Source organism: Enhydra lutris, unplaced genomic scaffold, assembly GCF_002288905.1.
Source record: "Enhydra lutris kenyoni isolate GAN:26980312 unplaced genomic scaffold, ASM228890v2 scaffoldscaffold9, whole genome shotgun sequence".
Taxonomy (NCBI): domain Eukaryota; kingdom Metazoa; phylum Chordata; class Mammalia; order Carnivora; family Mustelidae; genus Enhydra; species Enhydra lutris.
Window position 1 is genome coordinate 30355298 of NW_019154093.1, and position 20782 is coordinate 30376079.

At 37.4% G+C, this 20782-nt stretch overlaps 1 protein-coding gene across 1 annotated transcript in view; it reads left to right on the plus strand.

Annotated features, from left to right (window-relative positions):
- Positions 1 to 20782, plus strand: part of LOC111142889 (PATJ, crumbs cell polarity complex component) — a 372385-nt gene that overhangs the window by 66841 nt on the left and 284762 nt on the right. Inside the window, exons 15-16 of the mRNA XM_022496281.1 lie at positions 5923 to 6084; positions 9912 to 10043. Of these exons, the coding sequence (XP_022351989.1) occupies positions 5923 to 6084; positions 9912 to 10043 (294 nt within the window). The remainder of the gene's footprint in view (positions 1 to 5922; positions 6085 to 9911; positions 10044 to 20782) is intronic.

The window sequence follows — 20782 nt, forward strand, 5'->3', positions numbered from 1 at the left end:
AGTCCCCAAGTTGCTTTAAGAGTAGATCTTAAATGTTCTTACCATACACACACACACACACACACACACACACACAACACACAAAATGGTAACCATGTGGGGCAATGCCTGTGTTAACTAACTTCATTGTGAGAATATTTCACAGTATAGATGTAGTTCAAATCATCACATTATATACCTTAAACTTACACACTGTTATGTGTCAATTTTATTTCAATAAAACTGGAGAAAATGAAATAAAATGAAGGTAGAGAAAAATACAGCCTACATAATGATAAAATAAAATAGATAATGGGTTTGAGTTCATTTTTCCTATCTTTTGGGACTCCTGAGACTTTCTTTTGCTTGCTTATTTAAGTGATTGAGAAAGGAGCTAATGTCCTGTTATAGTTTGATAGCATAATTAGGATTTTTTTTTTAGCAAAATTCTTTTTTAAGAGACGAATCCCTACCCCTTGTTTGCAGCATGTAGTCACATTCACCTGCAGGTTTTATGGTTATTTCTAATAAGAATTAGGCTAGCTGGGTGACCTCAGGCTTATGTATTATTGACTGGTATTCAGATTGTCTCCTTGGGACTCACATCCTAACATGGCAGCCTCTGTGGGCTCACTCAGGCTCCCCAGCCTGTCTTCAGCTAGAACAATTTTAGAGCACTTCTGCTTTGACGTGACCTTCTTGAGATATTTTATTAGATTGGACAGTCCCAGAGCTAACATAAACACACAAACAACAATGAATCCGCTAATTTTACAGACAGGAAAATAAGGCACTGATTTTTCCCCAACGTTATATACTCCTAGCATGATGACTTTAGTTCATGTTTTCTACTTCCCATTTCACTGTTTTTTTCCCAAATACACTACTTCCGAAGCCCCTCAAAAAAATAAATGTGGAGAATGGTCAGACTTAAAGAAGGCTATGTAAAAGAGGGTTCTGCCACGAGTTAGGAACCACAAGAAGCTCTAACTTGGGTTTAATAGACTTAACCTCGTAGCCTTAGCCAAGGTTTGACTCCCATGGGCCTTGGTTGTAGAGATGTCTTTCTAAAGTTGATGTTTACTCAAAGTGAAATGACGAGGATAGCAGATAGGGTTTTTGTTGGGTGCAGCTGCATTTTTGAGCAGTGTCTGGCCACCTAGAGAACTGTGTTGAAAATTCTAGGCTGACTTTTGAGGTAAGAGGAAAGCTGCTATGACTGGTTGTTAAATTTTATCCTAAGCATAAGAGGGCAAGATGTGGGAGTCCTGTTTTAATCTCTAGTAAGTGGCTTATTTTTAGAAGTGCTCAAGGAATCCTACTGGGATGCTTATTGTGGAATAATACCTTTAGGTTTTACTACATGACTTAGGCTTTTCTTTTGTTTTGGTTTTTGTATTTTGGTTTTGGTACTGAGGTCATATCTTTCTCTTTCGATTGTCAGAGCACATTCGTAGCTTTATGGATATCACAGATAATAATCTGTAGATTGGAGACCATTTCTATAATGTGTAGTTTTTAGGTATTGAGAAAGATATTTTTGTTTGGAGAGAAGTGGAATTAGTAAAAACCAGTTTGATTCTCTTTTTGTGTGTGAGAAATATACATAGATGTACTGTGTACCTGAAACTGACATGGTTATCCACTGCCATTTTTTGTTGTTGTTAACTTTAGTTGTTTTTTTTTTTTTTTTTTTGGACAGACAAAGATCACAAGTAGGCTGAGAGGCAGGCAGAGAGACAGGGGAGGAAGCAGGCTCCCCGCTGAGCAGAGAGCCCAATGCAGGGCTCAATCCCAGGACCCTGGGATCATGACCTGAGCCAAAGGCAGAGGCTTTAACCCACTGAGCCACTCAAGGGCCCCTATCCACTACAATTTTTAAAAATTTTAATTTCAGTGTAGTTAATATATGGTGTTCTGTTAACTACAATTAAAAAATAATAAAATACTTTTTCTCCAAGAAAAAATAAGCATACATAACATAGAATTACCATCTTAACCACTTTTATTGTACGATCAGTGGCATAAAGGATGATTCAGCTACCAGTAGGTGGTAGATGAGAAAGAATTAGTGGCAAATATAGAGGAAGTGTGCATGACCCCGGCTATCAACTGAGTCCTCTGTGCTTTAGCCAAGACTAGGATCCTGTGGGCCTTCCATCTTGTAAAAGAACGTGGTATAATAAGTAGTATACTCTAATTCTTAAGTATAGATTTCTGGTGGAAACAGTGGAGATAGGGAGTGAAGCAAAGGCTTGAAGTCAGAAGAGCTGCCTCTGCCTTTGAATTTGCCACAGCTTCACAGTGTGTCCTCTGACACGTCACTCAGCTGTTGTGAGAGTTGTTTTTTCATCAGTAGAGGCCTGCCTCACTATGTTTTTGTGACCATCTAGTGGAATATCATCAACGTAAACTTTATTTTATCTTAAAGATTTTATTTATCTATTTGAGAGAGCGAGTGTGTAAGCTGAGGGGTGAGAGCGTGTAAGCAGAGAGAAGCAGGGAGGGGAAGGGGGAAAGACTCTACAGCAGACTCCATGCAGAGCATGGAGCCTGACCCAGGGCCCGATTTCACGACCCTGAGATCACAACCTGAGCCAAAACCGAGAGTGCTTAATGACTGAGTCATCCAGGTGCCCTTAAGCTTTATTTTAACACACAGAGTGTTTTATTAGTTTCAGATATACAGTAAGAGTGATTCAGCAATTCATGCATCACCCTGTGCTTATCACAAGGGCCCTCCTTAATCCCCTTCACCTATTTCACCTGTCCTCCCACCCACCTCCCTTCCAGTAACCCTCAGTCCTCTGTAATTAAGAGTCTCTTTCTTGATTTATCTCTTTTTCCCCTTTCCTTGTTTGTTTTGTTTCTTTAATTCCACGAGCAAAATTGTATGGTATTGTCTTTCTCTGACTTATTTTGCTTGACATTATACTCGCTAGCTTCATCCGTGTCATTGCAAATGGTATGGTTCCATTCTTTTTTATGCTGAATAATACTCCTGTGTGTGTGTGTGCATGTGTGTGCGTGTGTACCACATCTTCTTTATGCATTCCATTCATCAATCGATGGACACTTGGGCTGCTTCCATAATTTGACTGTTGAAAATAATGCTGCTATAAACACTGGGATACATGTATCCCTTTAAATTAGTGTTTTCATATTTTTTGGGTAAATACTCAGTACTGTGATTGTTGTATTGTAGGGTAGTTCTATTTTTAACTTCCTTTTTTTTTTTTTAAGATTTAATTTATTTATTTGACAGACAGTGATCACAAGTAGGCAGAGAGGCAGGCAGAGAGAGGGGGGAAGCAGGCTCCCTGCTGAGCAGAGAGCCTGATTCGGGGCTCGATCCCAGGACCCTGGGATCATGACCTGAGCCAAAGGCAGAGGCTTTAACCCACTGAGCCACCCAGGTGCCTCTATTTTTAAGTTTTTGAGGAACCTCCATACTGTTTTCCAGAGTGGCTACACTCATCCATGTAAACTTTAAAGCGTTATCTCACTGTGTGATCTTGGCAGTATTATTACTGTAAAAAGGCATAAACAATCTAATGAGGATTGAATGAGGTAATGTGGTGGGATAATACTTGTATAGTATTATGTACTCTGCAAATGTGTATGTGTGTGTGCTTTCTAGTCACAAAGTCTGAATAATTGAGACTTGATAGCTCTTAAGAGGGTCTCTAGTTGGAGGGCCTAAGAAATACTGTGAACTCTAAAATAAAAATTGGCTTATTCTGAATAGCCAAATATAGAAATAGAAAAATCTCTCTAAAGTTAGCCAAATAAACTCCTGAACCTAAAGAGTGTGTGTGTGTGTGTGTGTGTGTGTGTGTGTATGTGTGTGTGTACTCCTTAGAACTTAAAACCAGAAACACAAATATGCTGTGGCATTAGAACATTGTGCCAAGTCTCAGCCCAGAGCAGCTATTTACAGCAGCCATAAATCCTCTTAGATAGGAGTTGGTAATGGGAAACGTGACCAATCCCTTTAACAGTAGAGAGCAGTGAGGAGGACTACCAGGCACTTGCTATAATAATTGGAGACAATTCAAATGAATAAATAATGAGCTAAATAAATATTTAAATGTACTCCAAGATAAAAACCTGAAAAGTGATTTTCTAATTTGTTGAAGTAGTGTGAAACACAAACTAAGACTTGCGTATGGGGTAGAATTCTTGGCTTTGGTTACATCCACTTGCTTGCTTCTTGGCATAGGGTACTGTGCGTGTGGGTGATTTGAGAACTTGCTCTGTCTGTGGCACCCGTTGGCACTGGGGACGTGATGTGGCCAGTGAAGGTTGACTTTCAGTTCTTCCGAGGAAAAACATTTATCAGCTGCTAAACTTGTTGTCCCCAGATCCCTTTCATCTGTCAGAAAGTCTTGGGAGACGATCCTGACTTTTCCACTAGGACCAGCTCCCTGAAGCACATATGGGTCTCTTTACTCGGCGGTGATACCTCTGTAAATAATTCAGAGGCAGAGAGATGGTGTCTGGCCTGACGGCTAAGTGCTTGGATTTGTGGGCCCGAGAGTGGCTCCCAGGGATCATTGACTTTGGGCTCAGGTCGCTGCCTCTGAGATGCTTGCAAAACCCACAATGCCTTATTCTCTGAGAAGGACAGATTCTGTGCACAGGTTTCTCCCGGGAATGTCGGCCCCACCAGTGATCTGGATATTAGCACGGCACCTGTCAGAAATTGATGCCAGCCCTTTACAACTAATAATGCACTGAACACTCCCAGGAAGGTAGGAGTCAGGTGGGAAAAGACTGGTTCATGCCTGGATTATGTTCATGCCTCAGCTTTTGGGGAGTTGCAGGCAGATCAGTTTTTAGTGGTGTTGAGTCAGAACTGAGAGAGCTTCTGGAGCTTAAGTCACATAGATAAAAAATTAGAATAGGTTTATCTTTCTAAATCATCTTTGGTGCAAAAATACTATTACTGTGCACTAAAACATGAAACTTAGATAATTTCACGGTGATAAGCACTAAGCATTAGGAGTAGTTATCATCTTGTTCTTTTAAGCATTTGGAGCACACGTCTAACAGTTTGAAAACTGACACACCTCCGATAGTTGACCTATAGTTGACGGCTGTGCGAGCAGAACATGTAAGAATAGAATGGATTTACATATATTTATTTTCGATGGATACTTTTTCTAGGATGGTCGGAAGCATCAGAGACGGAGAAAAACCACGAGAGACTCTCAACTCTAGGAAACAAACTGAGGGATGCTGGAGGGGAGGTGGGTAGGGGGATGGGATAGCTAGGTGCCTGGCATTAAGGAGGGCACGTGATGTGATGAGCACTGGGTGTTACACGTGACTGATGAATTATTGAACACTATATCTGAAACCAATGATGTGCTCTATGTTGGCTAATTGAATGTAAATTAAAAATAAAGTTTATGGCATATGAAAGAAAATTGTGAAAAATGATGCTCAATTTTGACAGTTAAGTATCCTAGATTTTGTTACCTACACATTGTAAATTGAGTGGTTTTTAATTACAGCCTTAAAATTAGTGTTGATATCTATAGTGATATTTTTATAAAATGAAAAAGTAAAAGGAGATGGTCTTAGGAAGGCTAATAATGATATTTAGTGTGTTTAAGGAGAGATGTGTAGAAGTAGATGAGAGAATTCAAGAATTGGAGGGTAGAAAAGAGAAATCATGGAGGTGTGAGAAATTAGATCACTTGTAATCTGCACACATCTTAAACTTTCTTCACTAAATTCAGTAAAGGTTTAGCCTAAATTTTTATACATTTGATTTCTAGTGTTTTTAGTTACTACTAAAATAATGTGGTTATGTTTGGACCCTTTGTTTGTGGGGAAAATAAAACCTGTTTTTATTTGGGTAGATCCATGTGAGCATGGGACTTTGTTTTTTTTCTCCAGGGCTGCTCAATTCTGACTTCTCCCTTGTCTTTCTAGGTCAATGGTGTGCAACTGTATGGGAAGTCTCGCCGAGAAGCAGTGTCTTTTCTCAAAGAGGTGCCTCCTCCCTTTACCTTGGTTTGCTGTCGACGACTGTTTGATGATGAAGCTTCTGTGGATGAACCAAGGACCACTGAAGCCCCTCTTCCCAAGATGGAGGTACTAACGGAATATTCTATGGTTCCCACAGGAATGAGATTCATCAGGAATGCCCTGATGAGTGTGTTTGGATATGAAAGGAGGGGAGAATTTTCCGTCTTTTGACTAGAATAGCACTCAAAGGCAATAATACATAGCTTTACAAACCGTTACTTTTCATTTCACATCATAAAACTTTCATTCTTCTTCTACTTGAAATGTTGGTGACATTAATCTGCATGCATTATTATTTTAGAAAACCTTTTTTTAGTAATTTCCTGGGCTCATTACTTTAGGCTCCCAGTTCAACTCAGTTCACCTTAAGTTTAAGATGTTGGTGAGTGTTGAATATCTAATGGACTTCCCTTTTTCAGAACCTTAGAAATATGAAGATCTATGACCAATTTCGAAGTGAGTAAAAATTGCTGTAAAAGCCTTCAGAAGGTCAGAGAATAAAATAACATTTTCTGTGCTCTTGGTACACTTTTTTTTTTTTTTTTTTTTAAAGAATATTGTGATTATGTAAACAGTTTTAAGCATGTGCTTTGCCATCTTATGTCAATTGAACCTCATCTTTTATGCCACTTCCTTGCCCTACCCCACCCCCCCTTTCCAGACCCTTACGGATTATAATTCCTTAATACCAGTTAAGTTTATTTATTTTTTTTTTAATTTTATTTATTTAACAGAGTACAAGCAGGGGAAGCAGCAGAGGGAAAAGGGAGAAGCAGACTCCCCGCTGAGCAAGGATCCCGATCTGGGGCTCAATCCCAGGACCCTGGGATCATGACCTGAGCTGAAGGCAGACCCTTAACTAACTGAGCCACCCAGGCGCCCCATTAACACTAGTTTAGATGCACAGTCTTCTGTTTCCTTGCCTGTAGTCTGAGTTTCAAGATAATCGTGCCTCTACCACTTAATGATTGTGAATCTTTGAGCAAATGAGCAAATAACTTGACTTTCTGTTCATATTCTTTTTTTTTTTTTTTTAAGATTTTATTTATTTATTTGACACAGAGAGAGAGATCACAAGTAGGCAGGGAGGCAGGCACAGAGAGAGGGGGAAGAAGGCTCCCCGCTGAGCAGGGAGCCCAATGCAGGGCTCGATCCCAGAACCCTGAGATCATGACCTGAGCCGAAGGCAGAGGCTTAACCCAATGAGCCACCCAGGCTCCATATTCTTTCTTTGAAAATTGGGGATACTTATAGTCCTTCCTGCCCTCCTCAGTTTGTACGAGAAGGAAATGAAGTAATACGTGCCCAGCTGTTAGTGCAGTGCCTTGCCGATGAGAAGTGCTCAGGAGAGGTCTCCTATAGCTCTTGACTCTTCCAGTCCAGCTGTCTTTGTTTCCTAATCTCCTGAAGTATATAAGACCCTGTCTCAGGGTCACAGATACTTTCATGTGTATTAAGCTTGCTTTTGCAAGAAAACTCACCCCTGTGAGCAGAGTCATATCTTAAAATTATTTTGTCTCTCACAGTGTTTTTATTCTATACTGGGTGTATAGGAATTGTTTAGTCCTTTATTGATTGAGAATCTTTTTTTTTTCCTTAATGTTTATCTTCAGTAAAACATATTTCAAGGAAGGATCTTGAATATCACTTTTGTGATTCTTAGTACCTTTACTAAAATTCAGTGTGGATGAGGGCTTACCTCTAAAGATTAATAAAAATACCTTTAATCTAATCTTACAGGGTGTGTAAATCACCCAGCTTGCTGACTCAATGCTCCCATCAGTCATCCTTTACCACAATGGGTAAACAACAGCTTTGAATTATTCTAAATGTCAACCTTGCTGCCCATTAGTTGATTGCTTTCCATTTTGTAAATACAGGAGTTATGCACAATTGATTGTATCAAAGTGATATATTTTAGGTTGGAGTATAATATATATATACCTTGGATGCCTTGAAATTTCTATAAACTTTGGTTTTATAAGTATGTGCAGTTTCTCAAAATCCTGGCTTTCTTTTCTTTTCTTTCTTTTTTTTCCCCATTTATCCCCGTTTCATCTTAGGTTCTTAAACCTTATCTGGTTAGGCAGCTCAGCCAGAATTCTAATGCTCATTACTCAGTGAGGGTATTAAATGCCCCAGTAAAACATCAATCATATTGTATTAGCTATAGGAACTTTACTTTTTATTGGAAGGTATAATGTTTTCTTTATGAATACCATGTCCTCACATCAGGCTGATATATACAAAGGTTATTGATCCAGAACATCCCACTAATTTCAAGTTTTGTAATTCAAGAACCCAGAAATTGTTACTATGTTTAGACTCAATCCACCATGGATTGAGTATTGACTTTCCATGTCCTGTGGGGACAGTTTTGAGATCTGGACCAACCCTAATTTTAAAAATGTTTTTGTACTTGCTATGGTGCTTTACTCTTCCATATTAGAAGGGTCCCTCCTTTTGATTTCATTAAATGGATTTTCTTATGCAAGTCACTCAAAATTAAGTTCCTAGGAATGATGCACTTTGATTTTATTTACTGAGAGCACCCAGACTTTTAAGAAGGCTACTTGTAAAAATTATTATTTAGCCTGTAATTTTATTTTAAAAGTTCTAAGCGGTGCGCCTGCGTGGCTCAGTTGGGTAAACATCTGCCTTTGGCTCAGGTCATGATCTCAGGGTCCTGGGATCGGGTCCCATGTTCGGCTCCCTGCTTGGTGGTCTGTCTGCTTCTCCCTCTGCCTCTGCCCCTCCCCCTGCTTGTGTTCTCTCTCTCGTTCCTGCTCTCTCTCAAACAAATAAGATCTTTAAAGAAAAAAAATTCCCAAGGGATATGCAGTCAAAGATGGATGATTTGTTAATGTTTTGGACAAATATGTATCAAGCGCCGACTCTGAGCCAGGATCTATTGTGGGCTGAGTGGATAGCTATTGGTAAACCCCATTGTAGCCCACACAGGGTTTCCATTCTATCCTGTCATTTTGTTAGTTGCTAGGGCTGCAAAGAAAACGAAGATAACCTTTGTGCTTCAGACAGAAGTTCACGGTATTTTGAGGACAATTAATCATATGAACACACAATAAGTAGTACTAAAAACTGAAGGTTGAAGCAGCTCTTCTTCTGTGTAGGCAACTCATTGACTCACTGTCATTTAGCTTCCTAGAATTCCCCATAGCAGTGACTCTCCCTGAAAGGAGTGGGGAGCCTAGAATGGGGGATTGGAGGTATGAAGTCAAGGAAAATAACCAAGGACTATTGGATAGTTTTGCTAACTTACATCCTCCAAGATGAGATTTTCGTTATTTCAACTCAGTGATTTTTTTTTTTTTTAACCAGTTTTTAGACTTAGACAATTCCCAAGGACTTAGATTTTTTCCTTTATTTTTCTAGTGAACTTTTTCTTGAAAACTTCTAGGAGCCAACAGAAGTGGTTTCTTTTGTGTCTTGTCCTATCCTCTCTCTCTGTTGGCATCTTTCTTTCACTGTAATTATAAATTCAGGTATTGCTACTTAAATATCTTACAAGCTTTGACTTTGTATGATTTTTTTCATTTTTTTTCTTAAATTGCATATTTTTCCTTTTATGCTTCTAATGGGACTCATTGAAGTCTAAGAGGTCAGTGTTAATATTTTGAACGAAACAAGTACTTTACATTTTAAAAAATCCAAACTGTATGAACAGTCTGCATTTTGAAGTACTTGAATTTTCATGAAGGTCTTATACTAGAGTGTGTGTGCCCCAGTGCATGCCCTTCTGAAAAAATTAAAAAGATAAAGTATGCATGCCAAAGAATTCCTAGTTGGAGAAGCTGTGAGATTCCTGAGATGTTAATTCTTTCCAGAATTGAAAGGACAATGTTTTGAAGCATTTATCTTCTTTGGTGTTTCAGGCTGACCACAGTGTAGAAGTTGGTACTGAAGAAGATGATGATGGGGAATTAGCACTATGGTCTCCTGAAGTCAAGATTGTTGAACTGGTAAAAGATCATAAAGGCTTGGGATTCAGCATCCTGGATTACCAGGTATAATAATCTATATTGAGTTTTTGGAGAGATTTGTTTTAAAGGTATGTGAAGTAGTAATTATTGAAGGCACCCACTAGGGAAAACAGAATGATTTGATATCTAATTCTACCACCCAGAGACAGGTGTTATAATTTACATTGTTACCTTTGCATTTGGTAGCTTTCCTAGTGAATAAACTGGGGGGGGGGGTGATACAGTAATTGAACAGGGAGGGAAGCAATAGTTTTATGCCCATGGACGCTTTTAGAGACTGGAGTTTGAAGAGTTTTTTTTTTTTTATGGAGGGATTGTCCCTCCCATTTTTATTGAGATATATTTCACATATCATAAAATTTGTAAAATTCATGCATGTCAAGCATGCTGTTTGGTTGTTTTTAGTATATTTGGAGTTGTGCAACCATCACCACAGTCTAATTTTAGAACCCTTTCATTACCCCAGAAAGAAACCCATCCACATTAGAGTAGTTCCCAACTCTTACTCTTCTCTCTCCCCTTCACACGAAGGTTTTTATTGTTTTGCTCATTGGTTGATCTCAATGAGCTTGATTAAGTAGAAATGTTCTTTATGAAATTATATATTTATATTTAACACAGACCACATACTATTTATGTATTTATGTGTACACCAATTATAGCTAATGTCACTAATGCATTTGGGGGGTTGTGTTTGAAAGATCACAATAGGACATCTGTATGTTGTATCAATTTACTGGTTTACAGTATTTTTAGACCTTCTGATTATTATGGGGAATTTAAAACTTGGCAAAAAACCTCTTCACTTTTAAGATGCATATTTTAATACTTTAGTGCTGCCTAAACACATTGTGGTTTAATAAAGCAAAATGTACTCTATCAAAGCACATAAAATGCCAAGTGGTATAAAAATCAATTTTTTAATATAATAAGGCATTCGGGAACAGATTAAAAGAAAAATACTTTGACCATTATGTAAGAACATTAAATTCCATATTTAGGTAGTATGATTTAAGATTACTGAAATAGATTGTTCATTTTTGCTGGCATATTTCTGTGCCAGATAACTCTGTGTTATTAGAACTTTTCTTTGGAAATTTTACTGAATTATGATTTGCTGATTGTAAATAATGCGTATTTGGGGATATACTTTTAAGAAGTACCAATCCTGTAAGATTCCAGAAGTTTCTATATTGATTAATATAAGGGCATATAGGGGGATGGGGTAACTGGGTGATGGACATTAAGGAGGTCACATGATGTAATGAGCACTGATTATTATATAAGACTAATGAATCACTGAGCTCTACCACTGAAACTATTTTAGAAAATTAAAAATTAAAAAAACTATTAAAAAATATAAGGGCATATAAAACAAGTTGTAGGTACCATCTCAATTTTTCTTCCCCAATGTACCCTTATTATCTACCACATGATAAATGATAAATAAGTATTTGCAGAATGATTGAATAAAGTTTAGGTCAGCTAAAATTAACTGGAAGTGAATGAACGCATTCAATGAGGTTTTTTTTTTTAACCATTTTGATTATAGGATTTAGTTTAGAAAACTCTTTTCATATGAAGTATTAGATATTCAGCTACATTTCCATTATGATTAGAATCTATCTATATTTGCATTCTTTTTTTCCCCTCCCCCTATCTATATTTGCATTCTTATATAATATAATGGTTGCTCTTACCCTCTTGAATGACATTATGTGCAAGTTTTATATTTTGAATATTTCCCGTGTTAAAGCAGTGAAGTGCTTTAGAAATAAAAACAAAAACAAACTTCAGTAAAGGAGAGAAAGAAAAAGTTGAGAGTCCTTAAGAGTTTAAATTAACCTCTAGTTAACAGAAGAATTCTTTTATCAGTTCTAAGCTTTATACTTAAAAAAAAAAAAAACAAACATAGTTCCAAATATAGAAAATTTTTTTCTTCATTGTACTCCTACAGGTATGCCTTGAGGCATACTTTGGTTTTTTAAAATTTTATTTTTTTATAAAATTCTAGGTTTCTCCCCCCTACTCGTATCTTCCTCATAATGATCATTATATATACTATTTCTACACAAATTATATAAAGTAATTTTGCCTTTGTGCTTCTCAGAGGACTGATAGAAAAATATTTGATTTCTGAAATGCTACTTTGATTCATATTAAAGCACTCAATTTATTTACTTCTATAGCTAAACCTTGGAAGAAGAAACATTCAATCTTAAACTGAATTTTTTTCTTTAGTCAGTCTTAAGTACATTTACTTATAATTGTATTCACATTTTCAGCATTTGTCAGTGGCATGTAGAACTGTTGAACACTGTGACATTTAGATGACACATAAACATAATTTAAAATTTGGTTTTGGGCAAGTTAATTAATTGGTTATATTGTCCCTTGTTGTAATTAGGTAATAAATTCTAAAGTTCAAAAAATTTTTTTTTGCAAGGGCAGGTGAAGGTTTAGCAAAAGTCGTGAAAGGCCATGTTCCTGGCTATTACTGTATTTGATGCATCCTGTATGAATTTATTAGGTAGCTGAAGAGGGCCAGTGCAGATCCACCCACATCCCCTTTCTCCCCCTTAGCACATTTAGAGTAAGAATACTCTAGAAACATTTTGGCCGCAGGGAGAAAGTTTTAGGAGAGTGGGAGAGCTTCCAGGTTGTAAAGGGCTGCATTAGCAGTATTGAAGAGACTGAAAATTTACTTAGCAATATTAATTTCTCACTAACTCATTTTTCTCTAGATTAGTAGAACTTCCTCAAGAACCTGACAAAATTACATACAGCATCTGTTTCATTGGTGCTTATGCAATTTCTTCATCTATAAAATGGGGATAATGTCTAGCTCAAAGGATTGTTTTGGATTAATTAAGTTAATGTGTAAAGAAATGGGAAATGTTTACATTACTATGGGTGTGTGAATATTGATAATCATCCAATTTAGAAAATAAACTACAGAAGTCTGGTTATTGTCCTTGAAGTTATAGCCATACTACAATATATTTGAACACTTAATTCTCAGCTATCCGGTTAGATCCAGAAAATTAGTAAGTAGATACTTTTGCTTAGTGACATCTAAATTTAATTGTAAAATTACATTCTAAAATGGAGCCAACTCCTGATAAACCATAGGTGAATTATGCAGTTTTGGATTATGGGCCGGCAGTTTGCTTTTCACATAAATTGAACTGAACCTTAGGGAAAGATGAGCGAGCAGATAAAGGATCTTGAATTGGCCATGGAACTGTGGAGTGGCGAGACAGGCGAAAGTCTGAAAATTCAAAGAGCAAAGAGCAAACTGAAAATTCCTTTTCATGAAAGGCATTTAAAATAGATTGGGGCAAAGGAAAAGGAGAAAGCAGCAGGGAATCATATTTACTATAACCTAGTAAACTATGGTTTACGCAGTTTTTGTGTTACAGTAAATATGATTCAGATGGTAAGCCACCTCATTAGATTTTAGGATAAGGTGATCATCACATTATTGGCTCTGATTTGAATGAAGATAGAATATTTATTAGTCACAAATATTTCTACGTACTGCTCCATGTAGTGGCTCGTTAATATCCTGCCCTATATGTGTGCTGTATTAGAAGGCTTATTGGGGGCACTTGGGTGGCTCAGTGGGTTAAAACCTCTGCCTTCAGCTCAGGTCATGATCCCAGGGTCCTGGGATCACATCGGGCTCTCTGCTCATTGGGGAGCCTGCTTCCCCCAACCCCTCTCTGCCTGCCTCTCTGTCCACTTGTGATCTCTGTCTGTCAAATAAATAAATAAATCTTTAAAAAAAATATGTAGAAGGCTCATTGGTCACTATAATGTCATACCTTACAGGACAGTGTTATGGAAAACAGCGATGTGCATAATTTATCAAGAACATGATTATTATGGCTTAACTAGGTAATCTGTTTCTAAGCAATACATGACTTCAGAAATTTGGTTATAACTTTTTATAGTATAATTTCTTGCCAATTTCTAGGTATGGTTTTCATATTGTGCTTTAGTTCTTGTTGTCTTGATTATGTGTAAATGTCTTTATTCCATGGAATATTACTAATACTAATCCTAATATTAACACTAAAACTTACAAATTCAATACTAATAGCATAATAACATTTATTGAGTGTTTACAGTTTGCTGGCCACTGTTCTGATTATTTTATGTATCCTTCACAAGAAGCCTGTGGAGCAGGTACTATTATTATTATCCTCATTTTTGAGGTGAGGAACGTGAAACACAGAGATGTTATGTAACTAGTCCAAGTTCACACAGCTAGTATCTGGCAGAACTACAATTTGAAATCAAGCAGTCAGCTCCCAGAATCTGTGCTTTTTTTTTTTTTTTTTTTTTTTTTTAAAGATTTTGTTTATTTATTTGTCAGAGAGGGAGAGAGAGCAAGCACAGGCAGACAGAGTGGCAGGCAGAGGCAGAGGGAGAAGCAGGCTCCCTGATGAGCAAGGAGCCCGATGCGGGACTCGATCCCAGGACGCTGGGATCATGACCTGAGCCAAAGGCAGCTGCTTAACCAACTGAGCCACCCAGGCGTCCCCAGAATCTGTGCTTTTAACTACCATATTATGTTGCTCCTTTCCTCATGAGTGCATTTTATTACAGAAGATTTTTGTACTAAATTTATTACAGCAGATCTTCCTGTTTTTCCAGCTTGTAAAAAAAATTCCGTATCTTAAGCACAAGCTGCTAGATAGTTTTCTCATTTTTAATGCTTATGTGAAAGTTTAGTAAATATTAAAAATTAACATAGTATGTTCAGATGCATTGTGTAAGAGCTAGTGTTTATTTATTGCTTCAAATGAAAATAATTACAAATTTAAGAATCCTAAATTAATGCAACTAATTTGTTGTGGGCTAGTGTTCAATAATGAAGCAATTATTAGGTAGTGTGAGTCTTTGATTTTTAATTTAAACCAAAAAGCTTAAAATAAATTTAGAATTGTCTGGATTTCACCTTGGGTTGACCTTATATATTAAACATAGCAAGTGGATATTTTCTGGTGTTTTGATTTATGTTGAACTTTGAATAACCCCTCATGATTATAATTCACTGGAAATGTTTGACATTAGCCAATTTTTGAACATTAGCCATGATATTGCCATTCTTAATACTTTTGAATTTTAGTGATTTAGAAGGTAAAATTTATTAACCAATAATTCTCTTCCCTCCAACATCCCCATTCTCATTTCTCCCTTCCTGATATAGACAGACTCAATTTTTGCCGAAGCAGATATTTTTAAAAGACTTTTGAGTTTATCTCTGACACCAAGATAGATAAAAATTAGAAAGCATTATAGTGTAGCCATTGAGACGTGATTCATACATAAATACTGTTAGTAATATTTTTTAAAAATTGTTTGAAAGACCAAAGACGAATGATGACTCACTAAGAACAATAGTGAAAATATTCTTCCCCATTAAAAAAAAAGCAAAACAGCAATTTATTTTTCTTGTAGCTCTTCAGAATGGTTTGATAACTATCCAGCTAAACTCCTGGGACCTGATGATATTTAGGTCTCCTACTCCTCTGCTATCTTGCTCCACGATTTATTTTTCTTAACAGAAAAAATGGGTTATAAAGCCCAAATAGTATGATATAAAAGATTGTAGTATTGCTAAGTCTTGGATATGGTATGCCTTACTATTTCTGAGAAAAACTTAGTGTGCAGTTTTTGCTGGACTCCTTCCTAATTCCATTAAATAAACACTTTTAAAAACATCTAAAAAGTTGTATTTTATATATGTGGGTTTTTTTTTTAAGATTTTATTATTTATTTGACAGACAGAGGTCACAAGTAGGCAGAGAGGCAGGCAGAGAGAGAGGGGGAGTCAGGCTCCCTGCTGAGCAGAGAGCCCGATGCAGGGCTCGATCCCAGGACCCTGGGATCATGACCCGAGCCGAAGGCAGAGGCTTTAACCCACTGAGCCACCCAGGCGCCCCTATATATGTGGATTTAAAAATTGACTTTTTTTTTTTTTTAAAGATTTTATTTATTTATTTGTCAGAGAGAGAGACGGGGAGAGAGAGCAAGCACAGGCAGACAGAATGGCAGGCAGAGGCAGAGGGAGAAGCAGGTTCCCTGATGAGCAAGGAGCCCGATGTGGGACTCGATCCCAGGACGCTGGGATCATGACCTGAGCCGAAGGCAGCCGCTTAACCAACTGAGCCACCCGGGCGTCCCTAAAAATTGACTTTTTTCTTATCGTATGTGCAGAAGAATGACTTTCTCTGCTCATTAGAAATTTATGTATATATGTCTTTTTTTTTTTTCCTAAGGTTTTATTTTTAAGTAATCTCTACTTCCAGCAGGGAGCTAGAACTCACTAACCCCGAGCTCAAGAGGCACATGTTCCACTGACTGAGCCAGAGAAGCACTCCTACAAATGTTTGTAAAATACATAGTAAAGGGCACCTGGGTGGTTCAGTTGGATAAGTGTCCAACTCTTGATTTTGCCTCAAGTCATGATTTCAGGGTTGTGAGATCGAGCCCATGTTGGGCTCTGCACTGGGTGTGGAGCCTGCTTGAGATTCTCTCTCTCTTTCCTTCTCTAAAAAAATAATAAAAATAAAAATAAATCTAAAATAAGTAATACATACATATGCATAAAAATTCAAAGGTATATAAATTTATCCTGTGAAAAGTAAATCTACCTCTAACCATAGTCCTTCACTTCTCCTAGATAAAAACTCCTGTTTTTTCTTTTTGTATGTCCTCTCAGATATTATACATGCACAGTTACAAAAGTAATATTTTTTTGTTGCTTAATGGTTTTTTAAAATTTTTTACACATAAATGGATTATGTCATACATACTTAAACACCTTACTTTTATCTCAATTATATGTTCTTTAATTTTGGTATTTATAGAGCTATTCTATTCTTTTTAATAGTAACTCATTTTAATAACTGCATAGTATATATATATATATATATATTTATATATTTAAAGATTTTATTTACTTATTTGAGAGAGAGAGAGAGCATGAGAGTAGAGAGAGGTCAGCAAGAGAAGCAGACTCCCCGCAGAGCAAGGAGCCCGATGTGGGACTCGATCCTGGGACTCCAGGATCATGACCTGAGCCAAAGGCAGTTGCTTAACCAACTGAGCCACCCAGGCGCCCTAACTGCATAGTATGTTATTGTTGATGTACGATAATTTATTTAACCAATCTCCTGTACCCAGTTAGTGGGTATTTCATATGAAGCTGTATTGGAGATCTTTGTCCTACTCTTTTGTAAAAAGGTGGAAATAATCCTTGTGATGAGTTCCTAGAATTGCTTATCACATGTCTTTTAAATTTTGGTACATTTTTACCAGTTTGCTTAAGTATAACATTTGTGAGACTTGTATATTTAAAATTGATGCCTTCTTACGTAGTGTCATTTCTTTAATTAGATAATTCTCTTGAAAAACAGTGTGTAAGCAGGTACCTAATTCATGAACTTGCTAATGGTTTTCCATAATATGGACAGATTAAGTGATAGCACTATATAACTATCCCTTTGTTTCAGCTTTATATTGGCAGTAATTAATTTATTGATCTTTGTAACTAAGAGGGCATAAATGGTTTATATTCAGATAATGCTATTAGTCCCCAAAACTCTATTCCTATTTCTTCTGCCAGTTTTAATCTTGGTTATCAGAAAATTGAGTTTATAAATGGAAGAAATTGAGGGTTTTAATTTTTGCTAGTTTTGATGGATGCTACTGCCAGTACACAGTGTTTACTAACTTGTGGAAGCCTAATACCGTTATGTTCCTGTTAGCCAATTCATTCATAGAATCTAAGATACAGAGATAGATAGGTATTAACATAATTTTAGCATATAGTAGTAATATTAGAACAGCAAATACAAACCTATACTATTTCCAGAATCTAAGACACGGAGGACAATCATGTGTTGCGGGTTACTCTATGTACATTTTCATGTTCATTAACATGGACACCAGTATCTGGGCTGGTTTTTTACTTTGTTGTTGTTTTTGTCCCTCCCGACCCCAGAAGATTTTATTTATTTATTTGTTAGAGAGAGAGAGAGAGCACAAGCAGGGCAGCAGCAGAGGGAGAGGGAGAGCAGGCTCCCCACCGAGCAGGGATCCCGATGCGGGGCTCTATCCTAGGACCGTGGAATCATGACCTGAGCTGAAGGCAGCCAATTAACCCACTGAGCCACCCAGGCATCCCCTCCTTTTTTAAAAGGAGTTCTTTGGGTTCATTTCACCCATGTAGGATTAATACAGTAAGAGTAAGAAAAATGGTGTCAATCTCTACTAATGGTAGTGTCCATGTTCTTACAAATATATAGCTTGCTGTTGAACAAACCACACATCTGCATTTAAAGGTCACCTTAGCTTCGTGGAACTTGGGACTGGTAAAGGCTATTCAGTGCCCATCCCTGATTCCTATCCACATTTATTTTTATTAACATCGAAGTACTGTAAGCTTCAATGCCAACTGGGGTGAAGATTTCTTTTCACAGAGGATTTGCTTCCTTTCCCTCTATGGGAAAGTTCTGTATCCTTTAAATCATTTTAAGCTGCTTCATTTGAAAAATAATTCTCAGTAGTATGTTCGTGGAGTGGATTGATTGTGGCTAGTGGGGGATTTCTCTTATGGCTTAAAGATTGCTTTTCAAGCCTGCAAAGTGGGTGAATGAAGGGAGCCCACTCCTGATGTGTGGAGTTTGTAGTGTGCTCAGGATGATGACTGACTTCCAAAAACCACAGTTCAGCAAGACTAAAGGCATCAGGAGACCAGAAGCCACTTAATAAGAGATCAAAGAGGCTGTGTGTATATCAGCTTGAAATCCAGATAGTACAGATCAAAAGCTTGCCTTAGCGAGGCAGCTGCAGGGGGATGAAGTTAGTAGGAGGCCCCAAAGATCTTAAGTCAGGCCTGATGTTGAACTTTGTGGGAATTTCATGGCTCTTCTGGAATACGAATTTGGCCAAAAAAAAAAAAAACAAACAAACAAACAAAAAAAAAAACCCCAAAACAAAACAAAACAAAAAAACAACCCACACAAAAAAATAAAAAACAAACCCCATTGTTTCTAATGGAGAGAGAGAGAATAGAAAGCCGGCTGCAAATGCTTATCAGCGGGTTGGTGCTTTCTCATAGGGTGACTCCCCTTTTAACAAATATTTCTTAAGGACTGTTTCTGCTGAGGAGGGGTAGATCCTGAAAATGGTATATCTGTTTTATTACCTTTCTTGAGTATTTCACTGCAAATATTAGTGTTTATGAAACAGCCACAGAAAACTGAAATAGAGGCTTAAAGACGCTCAGATTTACTGCAAAACCTGGCATTTACATCTCTCTTGTGAAATGCTGAACATATTCCAGGAAGTTAGCGGATATCAGTCTAGCTGTGTATCTGTCTCCCATGTAATTAAAAACAGAAAAATAACTGTCAAGAAAAACAAATGTTGGTCTAAAGAAGAAACTCATTCTCCAGAGCTGTTTCATCACCAGGCTTCCCCTACCTCTCTGGGTGTGAGTGTGTTTTGGAAGTCCTCCCTTGATTCTGATGTCACCATCGAGAACCATGCTGGTAGATGACAGTCATAGCTCTCCCTGCAGTAGGGCAGAAAGACTGAATCAGAAACACCAGCAGGTCCTGAGAACCTGTTTTCCCAAGGCTGTTATTTGTACTGCTCTGCCCTGTTTGTGGGTGTCATTTGGAGCCAGGCAGTGATCCAAGGAGGTGGTGCTCTCCCCAAAAAGGGCCAGGAAGTGGTGCTGCCTCCTTCTGGTACCGGAGGCCTAATTTGTTAATGATGCATGAAAGGGGATTGGCTGCCTGATTTTTATATACCATTTTCTAGGGCTCTGGTTTCCCTTTCAGCTGTTCCTTTTATATTTTCCTTTAGTCAGATAGGACATTCACCCATACAGCACTGTGAGCATATAGTATGGTTAACAGCACTAACTTACGAGTCAGAGAGGACTAGGATTTTCATTCTGGCTGTGCCTCCCTACTAGGACTTTTGACAGGCTTGCTAGTCTTTCTTATTCTCCATTTACTAAGATAATCATGTCTGAGATAGAAATAATAATTGCCTTATAAAGTTGTAAAGACTAAATAAAAGATATATATAAATGCCCACACTTTCTTAGGCATAAAATAATATGTTATCAGTTACTGAAAAATGATGATTCATTGATTCTAAAAAATAGAATCTGAGTGCACAGTGGCTATACCTGTACTCATTCTCTCCTTCCAAAAAAGCTACTAGTCCTTTAATATGAACTAGTATGGTCTATATACAGATGAAAAGAGACATTAAAGATCTTTGACAAATGTATATTGAGCATTGTCTATGTCAGGCACTGTTCTGGACATGGAGAATATGGTAGTGAAGAAAATAAACCATAGACTCCATGTCCTCATGGAGTTTAAATACATTTGGGAGTAGGGAGTCAGTGGATGAATTAACATATGTTGAACACACTAAAGGAAACAGACTTGAGAACAACTCTGTATGATACATTATGGTTTTAGCAGTGCTGGAAGTGAGACTAAGCCTCTGTGATGGTTGCTTTTTAGGATTCAGAGGGGTCTCACAGGGAACTGAGGTATGCCTTGTAGAAAAACAGGTAGTGGACATGCCAGGCACAGGAATGTCCTGAAATTGATTACTTGGTCCTTATTTCAAGTCGTCGTCATCGTCTTCTTTTTTTTCCCCATTGGCTGTTAACTGTATCTCTATCTAAGCTTTTGAGTTTTATTCCTTTTAATGAAAAA